Genomic DNA, 14,689 nt, shown 5'->3' on the forward strand with positions numbered 1-14,689 from the left:
TTGGGGTCCCCTGCTGGAGCTGCTGCCCCCGCGACCCGATACCGGATAAGCGGTCGAAGATGGATGGATGGATGGAAGTTTTATTGTCACATAGGCTCTTTATAACTGCAAGAGGGTGTGATGGACGCTACTCACAGAGAGACGGCCAACTCATTATGAACGGGTCCAGCACGGGTTGAATGGCGGAGACACACGTTGTGTGTATGAAATGTCTGCATCGTCACTGCGCTGCATTTTTATGAACTATGATATTTGGCCATGGGTCACATCTCTGGCCCAGGTCACATCTCTGGCCTCCGTTACTCTACCAACTGAAGATAGTCGCATTCAATAACTTCTTCTGTGTTCTTTGCCGTGGCCGCCGCGATAGCAGTTACCCGCGGCAACACTGGTACAAATACAGGTTTGCCCCTCATACTTAACAATAAACATCTGTGTTAATAATTTTTTTTAACTGTAGACAAATGTCAGGAGTGGGGACCTGCGGCCGCTGTGTGGCGGGCGGAGAGTAAGAGGAGAGAGAGTAGAGGAGAGAGACAACACAGGCACGGCTTTACAGAAGAAATGGGTCATGTAACGCAAAATTAAACCATATCCATATAAACAGCATTGCAGCGGATGCAAGGACATTAGCACCGGTGCGTCCTAGAGGAGCTAACAGCTAACAGACGCTACTAGCACCGACTAGCACTGATCACTGCTGTTGTCTGAAAAACAACAGACGGGACAAAATGTTGCGTTTACTGGTAAACTGGTAAACCTTGAGACCGATATATAACAGACTGCTATCTGTTGAGTTTTCCTCCCGTTACTCTGTCCTCTGTGACTGTATCCATCTAGAAAGTAAGCTGCGCGGTGGAGGGAACAACTCTCACTGGCTCGTGATCATACAGGAGTTTACGGAGCGGTAGAAGCGCTATGCAAAAAAACTCAGCGTTCTATGAAAAAAAGAAATCATTGCGGGGCGGCTGTGGCTCAGTGGTAGAGCGGTTGCCTGCCGATCTGAAGGTTGGTGGTTTGATCCCCGCCCCTGCAGTCATTGTCAAAGTGTCCTTGGGCAAGACACTGAACCCCGAGTTGCCTCCGGTGCTGCGCATCGGAGTGTGAATGTGTGTGATGAGCAGGTTGATGAGCAGCACCCGGCCACAGTGTATAAATGTGTGTGAATGGTGAATGTTTCCTGTAGATGTAAAAGCGCTTTGAGCAGTTGTTAAGACTGGAAAAGCGCTATATAAATACAGCACATTTACATTTACATTGCCAATTCACGCAAATTTAACCGTGGGAAGTCAAAATCGTGATTGTGATTAAAATTCGATTAATTGTGCAGCGCTACCAATCACACATGGATGCAGATGATACAGGATGACCTAAATTAAGGACAGCTACATTATTGTAGATGCAATGATAAGTTAAAGTCCAACAAGCACTTTTTCAAACCGTATGAATATGTGTTCTCACAGAGACACAACAATTCATGTTATTCACCATTGTGAGGCAAAAAAATATGGCTGGTAAAAAGTGATTGTGGCTGGTGGACTTTTAAATCCACCCGCTACTGTGGCTGGTGGACTTTTAAATGCACCCGCTACTGTTGCAAGTCGATTTTTAAATCCAACCGCCACTGTGGCTAGTGGTAAAAAAACTTCAGGGTCTGCTTATGCTAGTCTTTCATGACGTTTACGAAAAGTAAAGCTGAAAACTAAAAGTAAAAGTATAAAAACTAATCACAGGCAAACCAAAACACCACAGCTTGAGTTTGAGTTGAAAACGAATGCTGGTGTGCCTCTGGGACTGGAAACTGCAACAAATATGTACAAATACAAACCTCCACATATACAGTTTGTTTTGTTTCATTGCCACAGTTAAATGAATAACTAAAATTTGTTATTCATAGTTGTGGATTATTTGTGTTAATTACAGCCTTGTAAATGAAAATCCCTGAATCCTTTTTTATAGATAATTAATCTTGGTAAAATCAATTCAGCCTTTACTAATGACAGTGTCAAGCCTTTTCAAAAGCATGCAATTCAATGTTTTGAATCAAAGGCATTAAAGTGATCATTATTATATTAAATGATACAACATCAGAACCCGTTGAGAGTTTTGTTGATAACTCACGTCTGTCTGATCATCCTATGTAACACTGAAACATGTTACAAAGCCACGGCAGCTGCTTCTCATTACTCTGGTCAAATTCCGACAAATGTAAAATTCTGTTTATTCATTTGTTGAATTATGGAGGCCAAAGCAGCATTTAACAGCACCATCTGCTTCAGCATAAAGTTAACGATTGTTGGAATAAGTTTTGGTGTTTTGGTTAATTGGGGTCCAAGTCTTTCACGTCATTTCCCAACTTGACTCAAACAGTGAGAGTCAGGGGAGCCAAATACCGACGTGGTCAGAAACAGGTCACAGCTTTTTCAAGTAAATGTTTGATATAAAAAAATCTTGATTATGTATTCAGCATGCTTGAACGCTGATTGTCCCACAACATCCAATTAAAATTAGCTAACCAATAATATATTAAAGTAAAAGAGGGTAGAAATTGCTTTTGTTGCATTCAATGTGTAATTGCACTCTAAGTCCCCGGTGACCCAAAAATCAATTTCCTTTAAACTGTCTACGAAGTAAAATCATTCTCCCTGCACCAGGTCCAGATGTACAAATCACACAACGACGTGCGATAACAATGTATACAGTAAGAGAATTGGAGACGGTTGTATTAAGATTGGAGGTTGAGATAGACCTCACTAGTTTCATCAGAGATATATGGGAAGCATCTGGAGTTTGGTACAGAGATTTCTCATTTCTTTTCTAGCTCGCATTGATTCACCACTACTCTCTTGACTCCTTCAGGTGGGGACCTACGAGATGGGAATCCTGCAAATGAGATACCCCGTGTGGCCACGGTATGGCTCCTACATGGAGCCGGTGTCAGATTACAGGCATCTGACGGTGGCCACCCTGGAAGAGAGGCCCTTCGTCATTGTGGAGGCAGTAGACCCTGTGACTGGTACATGCGTCAGCAACACTGTACCCTGCAGACGACAGTCCAACAGGACGGAGGCGTAAGTGATGGCGCCACTCCACAACACTGAATAGTCCCATTCCAACATAACAGCCAAGAAGAGCACATACAAACTCAGAACTTAAAAGGTTCAGCTCACCGAAACCTAGGGGTTGGTTGATAGCTTTTTCTCAAACCGGCTGAATCCACTTGAATTATTTTGTATTATCTATCAAATGTGATTAGGTTATGGTGTATATCAAAATAAACAGCTGTAGCCTTGTTCCTTTCATTATTTTGTATGAGACACTTGCTTTGAATAATGGGCGTCCAGGTTCAAAATGATCAGGGTAATAGGCTTATTTGACGGATGGGACATGTGTGTATGATTCCAATAATGTGACGCAGCAAGATGTGATGTAAGGAAGGCTTGTCACACTATCAGCCTAGCCGAGTAGTAGTGTGATGTTAGAGTGGTGATTTGACCCCACAAAAGATCCTTGGCCGAGTACGGACATGTTTTCTAATTTCATATTTCACTGGTGAAAGCAATAGTTGGCACTTGCAAAAATGAGAAGCTGCTACCTGAGTTTTTTTTTACACCGCTAATAAAAAGTTTCAATGAAACATCTCTTATCATCAGATCTTTTTTGTCCCGAGAGGGAAAGAAAATCCAGAAATTTTATTAACTCAGTACTAAAATTAGGTCTAAAAGCAAACCCTCTACTTGATTGGCAAAAAATGTGTGCAGATCGATAGAAATTCTAATAAGATCCCAGAGTTATGTAAAGTGGAAGATATGTATACAAAATACAAGTCAGCTTGAACATGTCCTTCGATGTCATGTAGCAAAGATAAAAACATATCTTGTGCTAAAAGGATATACTGTAGAACATTATAAAATGATTTTGTCTTTTACTGCATCAGTATTATCAAAACATTGAATTTTCCTAAACTGTTTCTTAAGTTAAAAAAACATCTTACGCAAACCAACTTTATTTCACTGTACAGTCCCACATGCACTCCAACATGTTAACATGCCCATCGTAATTGATTTTGTATCCAACTTAGGAGCGCCCTTAGCTATGAGATTAAGAGGCTCTTCCCCTGCCATTAGCCCAGCCATGACTTCTTATCACTCAATGAGGTGAAATACTCATTAGGCTGCTTGGCTAGAGTGTAATTTCCCAACGACCACCCTGTGACCCAATCAGGGAAATATATGTGCTGCATGGTGGGATATCAATTAGAGGGGACGATAAACCCATGTCATCAATCCTGAACACCTAGAGACTGATATTGGTGTTCATTAGTGGGGGAGAGAAGTGCTGGCCATTATCCATTACTGACAATTGTGTTAACAAGATGAGTGGAACGCAAGATGAGTATCACGTCCCTTCAGTGTTATGAAGAATGTAGTGCTTTCTCGCTCATGCTTACCAATCATCCAGCCAACATAAGAAGCATGCCCCCCCCATTATCAGACAATGGCATATTTTACCAAAGCTGGAAAAAAAATCCAAGGCAGAAGCAGATAAAGTCAATAAGAAGTCCAATGAAGCAATGGGCACTTTAGTGAGCTAAAGGAGAAACACTGACCGATGAACGTTACAATGAAGGGTTAAGAGGTGGACGCTTCTCTACGCTTTCAACGGTCAAACTGAAGATAGATTTCTGTGCATAGTAAGACTCGGACTGCAAGTGAAGCCGTGGATTGTTTGTGATTAAGTTAATTTGTCTGTAAAGAGACAGGAAAATCTGCCAATTAAAATCTGCCCATCCTCAAAGAGACATCTTCAAATTGCTAATTTTGTCCAGCCAACAGTCCAAAGATATGCATTTTACAATGATATTAAACAGAGCAAATTAGCAAATCCACGCATATGACAAGTTTTATTTCAACACATTTTTCCTGGATAAGTGACCTAACCAACCAAGAAATTATTATAATTCTTCTTGATAATTGTTTCACAAGGATCCCTTAAATTTTATCATTCATGATTTTTAAAAGTAAGAGGCCCAATTTACAGTTTAAAAATAAACTTTTCAATGCTCTCTGGTAGATAAATTATGAAATGGCGACAATGTTTCCACATTACATCAAACATCTTTGGTATTTCTGAACTGCAATTTCTTGTTTAAGCAATACTACTCTCGAGGGTTTCTATTTAACGTCATTATTGGCACGACAGGGACGTGGCTAAGACGCAAGCATCACTGAAGTGCCAATAATATGACGTCAAACCCTTGAGTGTAATATTCCAATTATACAACAACGGTTACCAACTAAATAAAAGTTATAGTTCAACTGTAGTCATATTGTGGGGCAATTCCCTCTCAAAATAAAGAAATCTTCAACAGAGATGATTTCCAGCTAATGTGATCTAAACAGCTGATGTGATCCAAACAGCTGATGTGATCTCCAGAGTGTTGTAAAAATGTTGTTTCATCCTATGATTCACTTGTCACCCTCTTCCAACTATTCAATAAAACTAAGTCCGCCATATAAATCAAAATTTATAACAAAACCATCCATTGTCTCAATATTATAGGCTAGTCTAGTTGGATCTACTGGTTATACAATACTCATCAATCGACTCATGGGCCGGTAATCAGCCTGTTTATCAGTCAGCCTCGGTTTAGAATCCAGGTTGAAAATTGTGTTCCCTAATCCTCGCTGCAGGGTCACCTTTCTTCTGAGAGAGGCCTGACAAACAGCCAACAGGGCCCGGCTCAGACTTGGCTAAAGCAGCCCAAAGCAGTTATCACAAGCTCTTCCCTCTGACTTATATATGTTCTCCAGCAGGATAAATCTCAAGCTCAATTCCTCACCGCTTTAATACTGCAGGCAGACTCTTCTACCTCAAAACAGTGGCAGAGATTAATTCAGAGGAAATGCCCTAGTGACGGGTGGTATTGACCTGGGAAGATAATGTCATCATACACTCACAGCGTTCAGACCGCTGCTGTAAGTGCAGCTGTTCCCAAAGCTTTTAGCTGGCTGCTTCATTATGAACTGTTTACACAACAGGCCTACCGGGTACAGGCCTTGGGACCCAGGTTGTCTGGGGTTCCTTGGTCAGACCCTATATGCGAAGTTTAGGGCTGGATCAGAATATTTCAATATTTAAATATTCATTTGATCGGTAGGTATTCGGTACTCATTTTTAGGGTTTGAATTTTTTTTTTTTAACGTGTATGAAGGCTGAAATTTACTGTGTTGTTTTGTCTGTATTAAGCCCCTGGCTTCTGGATAATTTATGCAGCGCTGTCGTCCATCTCAGCCAGGAACAGAGAATAGTTGAGCTGCAAGCAAGCAGTCTGATGTTTGTAGATGTACGTCCATATGGTTATACTGTAGCGGCCTGGTGTCGTTATCAGGCGATTTGATAAAGGTATACATCAAATAACCGTTCATGACGCTAACGCTCTAGTGAGGTACTGGCTGGCTGAGGATTCATTCACAAACACTGTAGACACGCATCCGACAGTCCAGCAAAAACTCAGGTCTTTCTATTTGTTTTGAAAGCCTGCAGCAAAAAACGTATGTCTGGTTAAACTTTTGGAGAAAAGCAACCCTACGTCACCCAGCAGTGGACAAATGTAACCGGAGATCAGACTCATCAGCTCGTTGCGCCCGTTAACATTACTGTAATCAAGAAACATAAATTGCTATCGCAACAAAAACTACTTTTTTCTTTTCTTCAACACAATTAATTTCAATGTCAGAATAAACACAATGTTGTTTCGTTTTTTTTTTATCTAAAAGCCCCTCAAACTCATTTTGGGATCCCTCAAATTTGGCAAATATGCAGCATCACAGATGCTTGAATGGAGTGAGCGTTCTACTTAGCAGCATCTAATTTGATTTAGGCTAACATTTTTTACATCTAATATCACGTAGTGCAGCCTCACAATTTAAGAGGTGGGCATTTAACCTACCGATGCCTGACGCCAACAATAAAGCAGCTTCTACAACTTCCCACTTTAAATAAATGACCTCACGCACACATTTATAGCAATTCCCAAAGACCCTTTTTAATGCAGCTGGCAGCCGACTTAAAGCTCAGCCATGAACCCTGGCAGCTGGTGAGACAGGGAACCTTGGGACCTCTGTGTTTACTTGAGGTCTGCTGCGGCAGACTCATTTTCCTCTAAAGCGTTCTTTTGTTTCAGTTTGTTGTGACTCGGCTCTGCCTGCTCGCCGCTGCGCCTGTTCGTCTCATTGCCTCCTGGTTCTGATGTGTGGGTGCAGAGTCAATTAGACTGGACGTCTGGAGGAGGTTAGGGGTGACATGTCATTAGTGCTCTCTGCATTGCGCCTATGGCTCGCTAGTTCGCTGCCGCATGACCTCACACTGCCCACCTAATGCGCTATAGAGGTGTGTCTGTTTTGGTTTCCCTGAAAGCACATAAAGGTTTAATGGTGGACAATAACCTCTTGGTGGTTTGTCTAAAATCATCCTGCCAGGCTGAAGGAGAGACAGCCACTCTGATACGTCTAGTTCTAGAAATACATTACCCACACAAGTATTGCCTTCATTTATGGAAAAGCTCAGACTCACTACACAATGGGCTCTTCTAAGTGCAGCAGCCTGGTTTCGTTTTTTACTACAATTGATTTTACTACAAACACAGATTATTCGTGTTAATGAATCACTAATTGCTCACAGAGTAGAAACATGTGGACAAAACCTGCCACCATGTCAGATTCCAACCTTTTCAAATGTCATTTAGATCTTTGTCTTTGAATATTGTCACACAAAGAACACAAAAAAACTTAAAATATAATTGTAAGATCACTGCAGATTTCCAATCTCTGAATTTAATACCTCAAATGTCGCTTAATTTGTTAAAATCTGTCTTCAACTCTGATGTTGAGATCCAAAAATGTATAGTCTCAGCCCTATTAATTAACATGACCTAAGAACTTAGCAATATTTGGCCTTCACATTAGTCTATCTCGGAAAAGGCCCTGCTCATCCTACAGCAGAGCTGACAGTGCCATGGGAGGATGCAGTCTGTGAAGCGTACAAACGCAAAAAGCTGAAGTGCTCTGACCAAGCAACTGAAGCAGGACAATACGGCTGGAGAACACGGTTGCTCCCAGTGGAGGTCAGCTGCAGAGGTTTCGCGGCCATGTCGACCACGAGGCCGCTGAAAGGGATGGGAGTCCAAGGACGGACCCCTACGACAGGCCATCAAGTCACTGACAGAAGCTGCCGAGCAAAGCAGCAACTGGCCGACAAGAAAGAAGAAGTTGTTCAGCCCTCTGGAGGTGCCGTAGGCCTTTCAACAGAACACCAAGGAAGGAGGGTGCCCACCTACTGACTCCAGTGAAACAACTGACCCACCCCACCCCCACTCATGGAACGATTGCCAATAACAATATGGTATCGTAAAACCAAGTCCAGTGTCGTAAAACCAGCCAAACAGAAATAAGTGTTGCTGTTCATTATAGTGAAGGCTCTAAATCTGGCAATTACCAGTAGCTTATAAATAGTGAGGAAAATAGTTTCTAAAAAATGCTATGAATTTAAAATCATCATATAACTACAAAAGTGAATGTTTTTGCTTGAAGAAAGACAACTTTCTCTTTTAAACAGAGCACCGTACAGTATTTCTTACAAAGCACTAGACTAGACTTCCTGTCCTTTTCGTGACTCAGATCACTGATGAAACTGAAGGACATTTTCATCCCCACTTTCCTGGTAATCCTGCTAATAAGTAAGGGGAATTGATTTCAACCCTTACGTCAGCCTCTTTTACTTGGTATGCTGAGTCTGAAACTGTCTGTTCTTCTTCTGCTGCGTGCTCTGTATGGAAGCAGGCCTGTTGTCTTTTTTTCAGGGTCAGTTAGGCAGCTTGGCATGTGGTAGTTACTGTACAGGCACATCGAAAAATGGTTTAGTATACTGTAGTCCATCCCACATCAAAGTTCTGGGTCGAACTGATTGTGTTAGGCAGAGAGGGAAACGTGAAGAAAAACAGGCAAGTCTAAACTGAAATACTCATAAGGTGCAACGTGTAGCATTTTAATAACAATACTGTAATAAGAGACTTGCAGCAGTACTGTAGATTAACAAAAGGCTCGGCAACTTCACTCTCTCGACACTGTTTTTTATGCTGTACCACTAGTTTGAAATTAAAAATGTGGTATTTTCTGCATGGCACAATACAAGAAGAGGCTACTGATACTACAGTAGTTACAGTTGTGTTCAGAATAATAGTTTGTGTTCTAGCTTTATAGAAATTGAAGAACATGATTAGGCTGTTCAAAAAAGTAGCAGTATTTATATGTTTCTTTACAAACTCAAACATTTACTGTAGAAACTGAAAAGGGTTTACTTTTAATCTCTGTACTAATATTTAGTTGCATAAACATTATTTCTGAGAACTGCTTCACATCTGTGTTGCATGGAGTCGACCAACTTCTAGTACCTGTGAACAGGTATTCCAGCCCAGGGCGATTGAATTACATTCCACAATTCCTGTGCATTTCTGGGTTTTTGCCTCAGAAACAGTGTTTAATTCAGTGCATGGGGGTCGTCTGCGGCCCCTAGACCCAAAAAGAACAATTTTGCATCAGGCCACAGAATGTTGCGCCATTTCAACTTTGGCAAGTCAATGTGTCCTTTGGCAAATTTCAACCTATTCAGTACATGGTTTCTTTTCAGCAATGGGCCTTATTGGGGCTTCTAGCGGACAGCTTTTTGCTTCACATCGCCTTCTTCTGATCGTAACAGTACTCACAGTAACTTTCAGTCTTCTTTGATTTTCCTGGAGCTGATCACTGGTTGAGCCTATGCCGTTTTGACTGTTCTTCGATCCATTCGAATGGTAGCTGGCCATTTTTTCCCACATTGTTTGGGATGCCATTTCAAGGCAATTGAAATCATTTTGGCTGAGCAGCCCATCGTTGTCTGCACTTCTTTATATATTTCCTCTCCCCAGTCAACTTTTTACTCAAAGTCCCATATTCCTCAGAGCAATGTCTGAAACAACCCATTGTTCTGAGTATTTCAGTGTGAAATGCACTATAACCAGCATGGACAACATTTGCTTCCTTTTTTCCTTAAAAATGGGCCATAATTGACACGTTTCTTCACAGAGTCAATCACCTCACTAGTTAAACACAACACTGCTATTATTTTGAACATGACCCTTTCAATTATAGATTTAATTACACAGAAAGAGCAGCAGGCACGTCATGATTGATGAACTCGGCAGCATAACTAACTGGCAAAAAAGAGAGCAACAGTTAAAGGTGTCTTTATTTACAAAAATTACACCCCTGTAACCCTCCAGACACACAAATTCTGAAAATGATGCTAAGTTTACATTGACCCTGGTGAGTATTGTCAAACGGCTCACCCCTGGTTTATAATAAACAAGGTCTACTCAATACAAAGTTACAGTTAAGTAATAACTGAAGAAATGAACTGTATGTTTGCACTGAGCCTTTTATTTGGCATATTGAAGTCTTAACTTCCTTCAAGTTACGTTTTGAGACTGGTGGCTATGGCCAGGTTGCCATCATACAGTCCAAACAATCCAGCAATGACTTTCACTTCAGTCTGCCACTGTTTGTTTGTGATTCATTTATGTCGAATTTGTTTTGGTCCGCCCAGCTGTCCGTCCATCTGTTGGGGCCGCGACATAATGCACCAGCCTGTGGAGTAGCCCCAACTGCCCTCATGCAACCCCCCCCCCCCACACACACACACACACCCCACCAATTTCCTGACATCAGAGCTGGTTTTCTCACCTAGTATTGTAAAAAGTATTGTTCTGTATATGCCAAAAACTGGGGTATTGTATCAGCACTACTATTAAAAATGATTCCAAATAAAGAGATTTAGATCTGTTAGTTTACCGCATCATCACATTAGTGTGTACAATGTTATCTTAACTGAAAAAATTATCAGTTATGAATATAGAACATTACGGCCAACTATATATGTACACACACACACACACACACACACACACACACACACAGAACATTGCAGGAAGATGCATGTTTTGTAAAATAGCGGCGCGTGTCTAAACTAAACTTAAAGGACAGTTATAATTTTGTCTTTTCTGCAAATTTCAACCCTACATATCTAAATATTGCTGAATATTTCACAGTACAGTATTTTTTCCATTTCAAATATAGGCCTTGATTATAATGGTATTTCCAATAATTCTACAAACGTATTGGCGATAATAACTTGTAATGTCCTTTCAATTGATAAAAGAGTTTAATAGCATCGTCAGTAACAATGAAAACTGAGCAGTCTAAATGAACAGAAACCTATAATGTGAAGAAATTAGTTCAGCAGGAAAGACACTGACCTTCAAATGAAACCTTGAAGAATAAACTTCTCCCAAATGTTGTCGTTTGTGATAATCAGAATATCCACCCTCTTTCTGTCCCTCTCTCTTTAGTATTGTAGGTCACACTGAGCCATACACTAAACTATGCTGTAAAGGCTTCTGCATAGACATCCTGAAAAAGTTGTCCCGCACCATAAAGTTTTCCTACGATCTCTACCTGGTCACCAACGGCAAGCACGGCAAGCTGGTCCGAGGCATTTGGAATGGGATGATCGGAGAGGTGAGAAGTACCAACAGCTAACTGTACAATGACTATAGTGACATCACCGAAATGATGAATGAGGTTATTTCTCTGTTGTTGCAGGAGTGAAACATTTTGAGCCGTTTCTGATTTAACAAAAAGGATTTTACTCTTTTACAAAAAGGTCCATCTCTGTAGGGATTCTTTCCATAATGTTGTCAGACATGTCTCATAAAAATTTAAGCATGTCAGTGGTAAAAAAACAAATCAAACAGGTGACAAAGATTGAGGATGCACATTTTCCTACAGGATCACAGTGCAGCCCTGTTTGGGGCTGCCGGTTACAGCGTTATAGCTCAGTACTGGACCAATTTCAAAGAAGTTTCTTCACATTGATCACTTAAATGCATGGAGAAACAGGTTGAGAAAAAATACTCTTACTTAACATTGATTGAATTGTTGTTTACTACTTTTGTATGTGATCAGAGTTAAACCCACTGATTGACCTATTGTAGTAGTACATTTAAAATCAGGAACTAATCATCAGTAGCTCAACCTGTGTGCCAACGACAGATAACAGCAAAATCAGAGGGATAGCTTCAGACGAGACCCTTTCTTTGCTTCAGTAAACAGGAAAAGCAATTTGAAGTCAAGATTAATGAGTGCATTATTGAGGTACCAAGGTGACTCTGGTGGGTGAGGGAGGGACTGTTGTACAAAGAGGAGGAGTAGGTGTCCTTGTGAATAATCTCAACAGCCAGGGTCCTCTGGCCAGCCCTCCTCTTAAAGAGTTCGAAGGATACAATATTAGTTGGCCTTTTTTCCCCTTTTTCAAAAACAGGAAGGCTATTGTGCTCAATGAGGCATCGACCTCCACTGCAGAGCTAATGGCTTGCATGAGGCGGAGTGTCTGGACTGTAAATCTACCAGCTCTCCATCAGTATGATAAACAGCATGGTACGGCAGAGAAGGCTATGAAAGAAGTCACAGGGGCTTTTGAACTGTAGAGAGGTTCAAACATTAGCAAAAATAGCATTGCTTACTATTAAGCCAGAGCCACACTGACCTTTAGCCTGCAGTGATTAATACCCCTTCCCGCTTGTAATATTTTGTCAGCAGACACCTTATGTAATAGGCATTCTGCTATATGCTTAAAATACCTTATAATGCATTAGAGATGAATAAAGGCTGAAAAAAAGGCTTATGAGTTGTGTCCATCTGGCTGCTAGAAGAACCAGACAGTATATCACCGCCAGGGACAGAGTGTGTTGACTTCACTGATAGATTTAACTCAAAGGTCAGCAGTTGGTCCAGTGTGATGTCGGGAGTTGCTACAAAGGGTCCGCTTTATGATAACGCCAGACAAACATCCACTTTGCATTTGTACTTTCATCTTAAAAAATATCTCTATTGACTTCCCTCCCGCCACAGGTGTTCTACAAGCGGGCAGACATGGCCATCGGCTCGCTGACCATAAACGAAGAGCGATCTGAGATTATTGACTTCTCTGTGCCATTTGTGGAAACTGGGATCAGTGTGATGGTGGCCAGAAGTAACGGGACTGTCTCACCATCTGCCTTTTTAGGTGAGTGATTCCTCTTCCCTGAAGTAATGAAGACATATGCAGGGTTTCCCGCAGAAAACTTGTTCAAGTCTCTGTCAAGATGCAGAGACGTCAGATATGCTCACGCATATGCGCTCTCGGGTACCGAAATTTGGCACCATTCTCGGTATTACCAACGTTTTTTACCCAACCCTAGTCATGAATTGCACATAACGTGAAGTAACACAGCATTAACTTGTCCATTGTGGCCAGTAAATTTCTCTTCCCCTGGTTCTAGAAAAAAACGTATACAGTATCGAGCCCTGTCGCGTGTAGAGTGACACGGCGGACATCGTTCATATAGTTGGTTTTTTTGCGACATAGTTAAGGCGCCAGGAGTGTCTTGCTTAGACGGTGCTGCAGAAAATCCTGGTAGTGATGTGGATGTTACTGCCTTTGCTTAAAAAATGTGCATAATTTAGCCATCAACCTCATCATTCACCCAATCATTTACCCTGTAGCGTTTGATTCACAATGTGACATTCATTTGAACTTTTTTACATTATTATATATATATTATATTTTATTAAATGTTTAGGGTAATGTGTATGTTAATTCAAAGCTAGGGTCAACAGATGAGCATTCTTGGCTTTTACACTGGTTTCTTTGGCCACTCAGAATGTCCCTGACAAAAAATAATTTGGTAATTATATAACATATAATATAACAAATCCGTGTTATAGGCTTTTTTATTCATGGGATGGAATTCAGCAGTCTGTAATGCTGTCATGACATAAACATAGTATAGTAGTAGAATACTTTGTCCCAGTTTTCTTCATTGCTACCTACAGATGAAGTTCCAATCTAAGTGAGCTCTTCCTTTCGCCTGACTGTGTTCCTGTGTCCTCTCACCTTAGAACCATACAGTCCGGCGGTTTGGGTGATGATGTTCGTCATGTGTCTGACTGTCGTGGCCATCACAGTCTTTGTCTTTGAATACTGCAGTCCAGTTGGGTACAACCGCAGCTTGGTCAGTGCCAAAGGTGAGTGTGGCCTCCCTCTCTCATTCATCTGCTGATCCTCTCTTCACAACCACAACAGGATAGAGAACATACGGCTGCTTAATAAACAGTAGTTCTTTCCTGTTGGGTTTTTAAGTGGAACTTAAAACATGACATACATAGAAAATGATGCGTTCCTATTTAGGAATGAACCGATACCATTGCCAGTATTTGGTATTGGTCCAACGCTGTGCGAATTTACTTGTACTTGTCATTTAAAAACTACTCTGATACTACCACACCCAATAGCGTCTCATAGCAACATTACATTAACTTCTCCATTGATCAGGTAGGCGGCGAAAGCAGAACAATGCCAGTCATTTGGAGATTTTTGGAGGCTCTTGTCTGATGAAGTTAACTTTTTTAGTTACAATATCTATAACGTGGAACATTTTAGCACTAACTTACACAACACCTGCTGATGTATATTACAATGCAAAAACACCAATTACAGTTCTGAGTTCACTTCAGTCACTTTATCTTGCATCTGCTTCAAAAGTGCATTTTTTCCT

General features: G+C 41.1%; 1 protein-coding gene across 1 annotated transcript in view; it reads left to right on the forward strand.

The window, feature by feature from the left end:
* Window positions 1-14,689, forward strand: part of grin2ca (glutamate receptor, ionotropic, N-methyl D-aspartate 2Ca) — a 76,119-nt gene that overhangs the window by 49,775 nt on the left and 11,655 nt on the right. The window contains exons 5-8 of the mRNA XM_034895071.1: window positions 2,860-3,071; window positions 11,444-11,612; window positions 13,005-13,158; window positions 14,034-14,159. Of these exons, the coding sequence (XP_034750962.1) occupies window positions 2,860-3,071; window positions 11,444-11,612; window positions 13,005-13,158; window positions 14,034-14,159 (661 nt within the window). The remainder of the gene's footprint in view (window positions 1-2,859; window positions 3,072-11,443; window positions 11,613-13,004; window positions 13,159-14,033; window positions 14,160-14,689) is intronic.

This window comes from Etheostoma cragini, chromosome 15 (genome assembly GCF_013103735.1).
Source record: "Etheostoma cragini isolate CJK2018 chromosome 15, CSU_Ecrag_1.0, whole genome shotgun sequence".
Taxonomy (NCBI): domain Eukaryota; kingdom Metazoa; phylum Chordata; class Actinopteri; order Perciformes; family Percidae; genus Etheostoma; species Etheostoma cragini.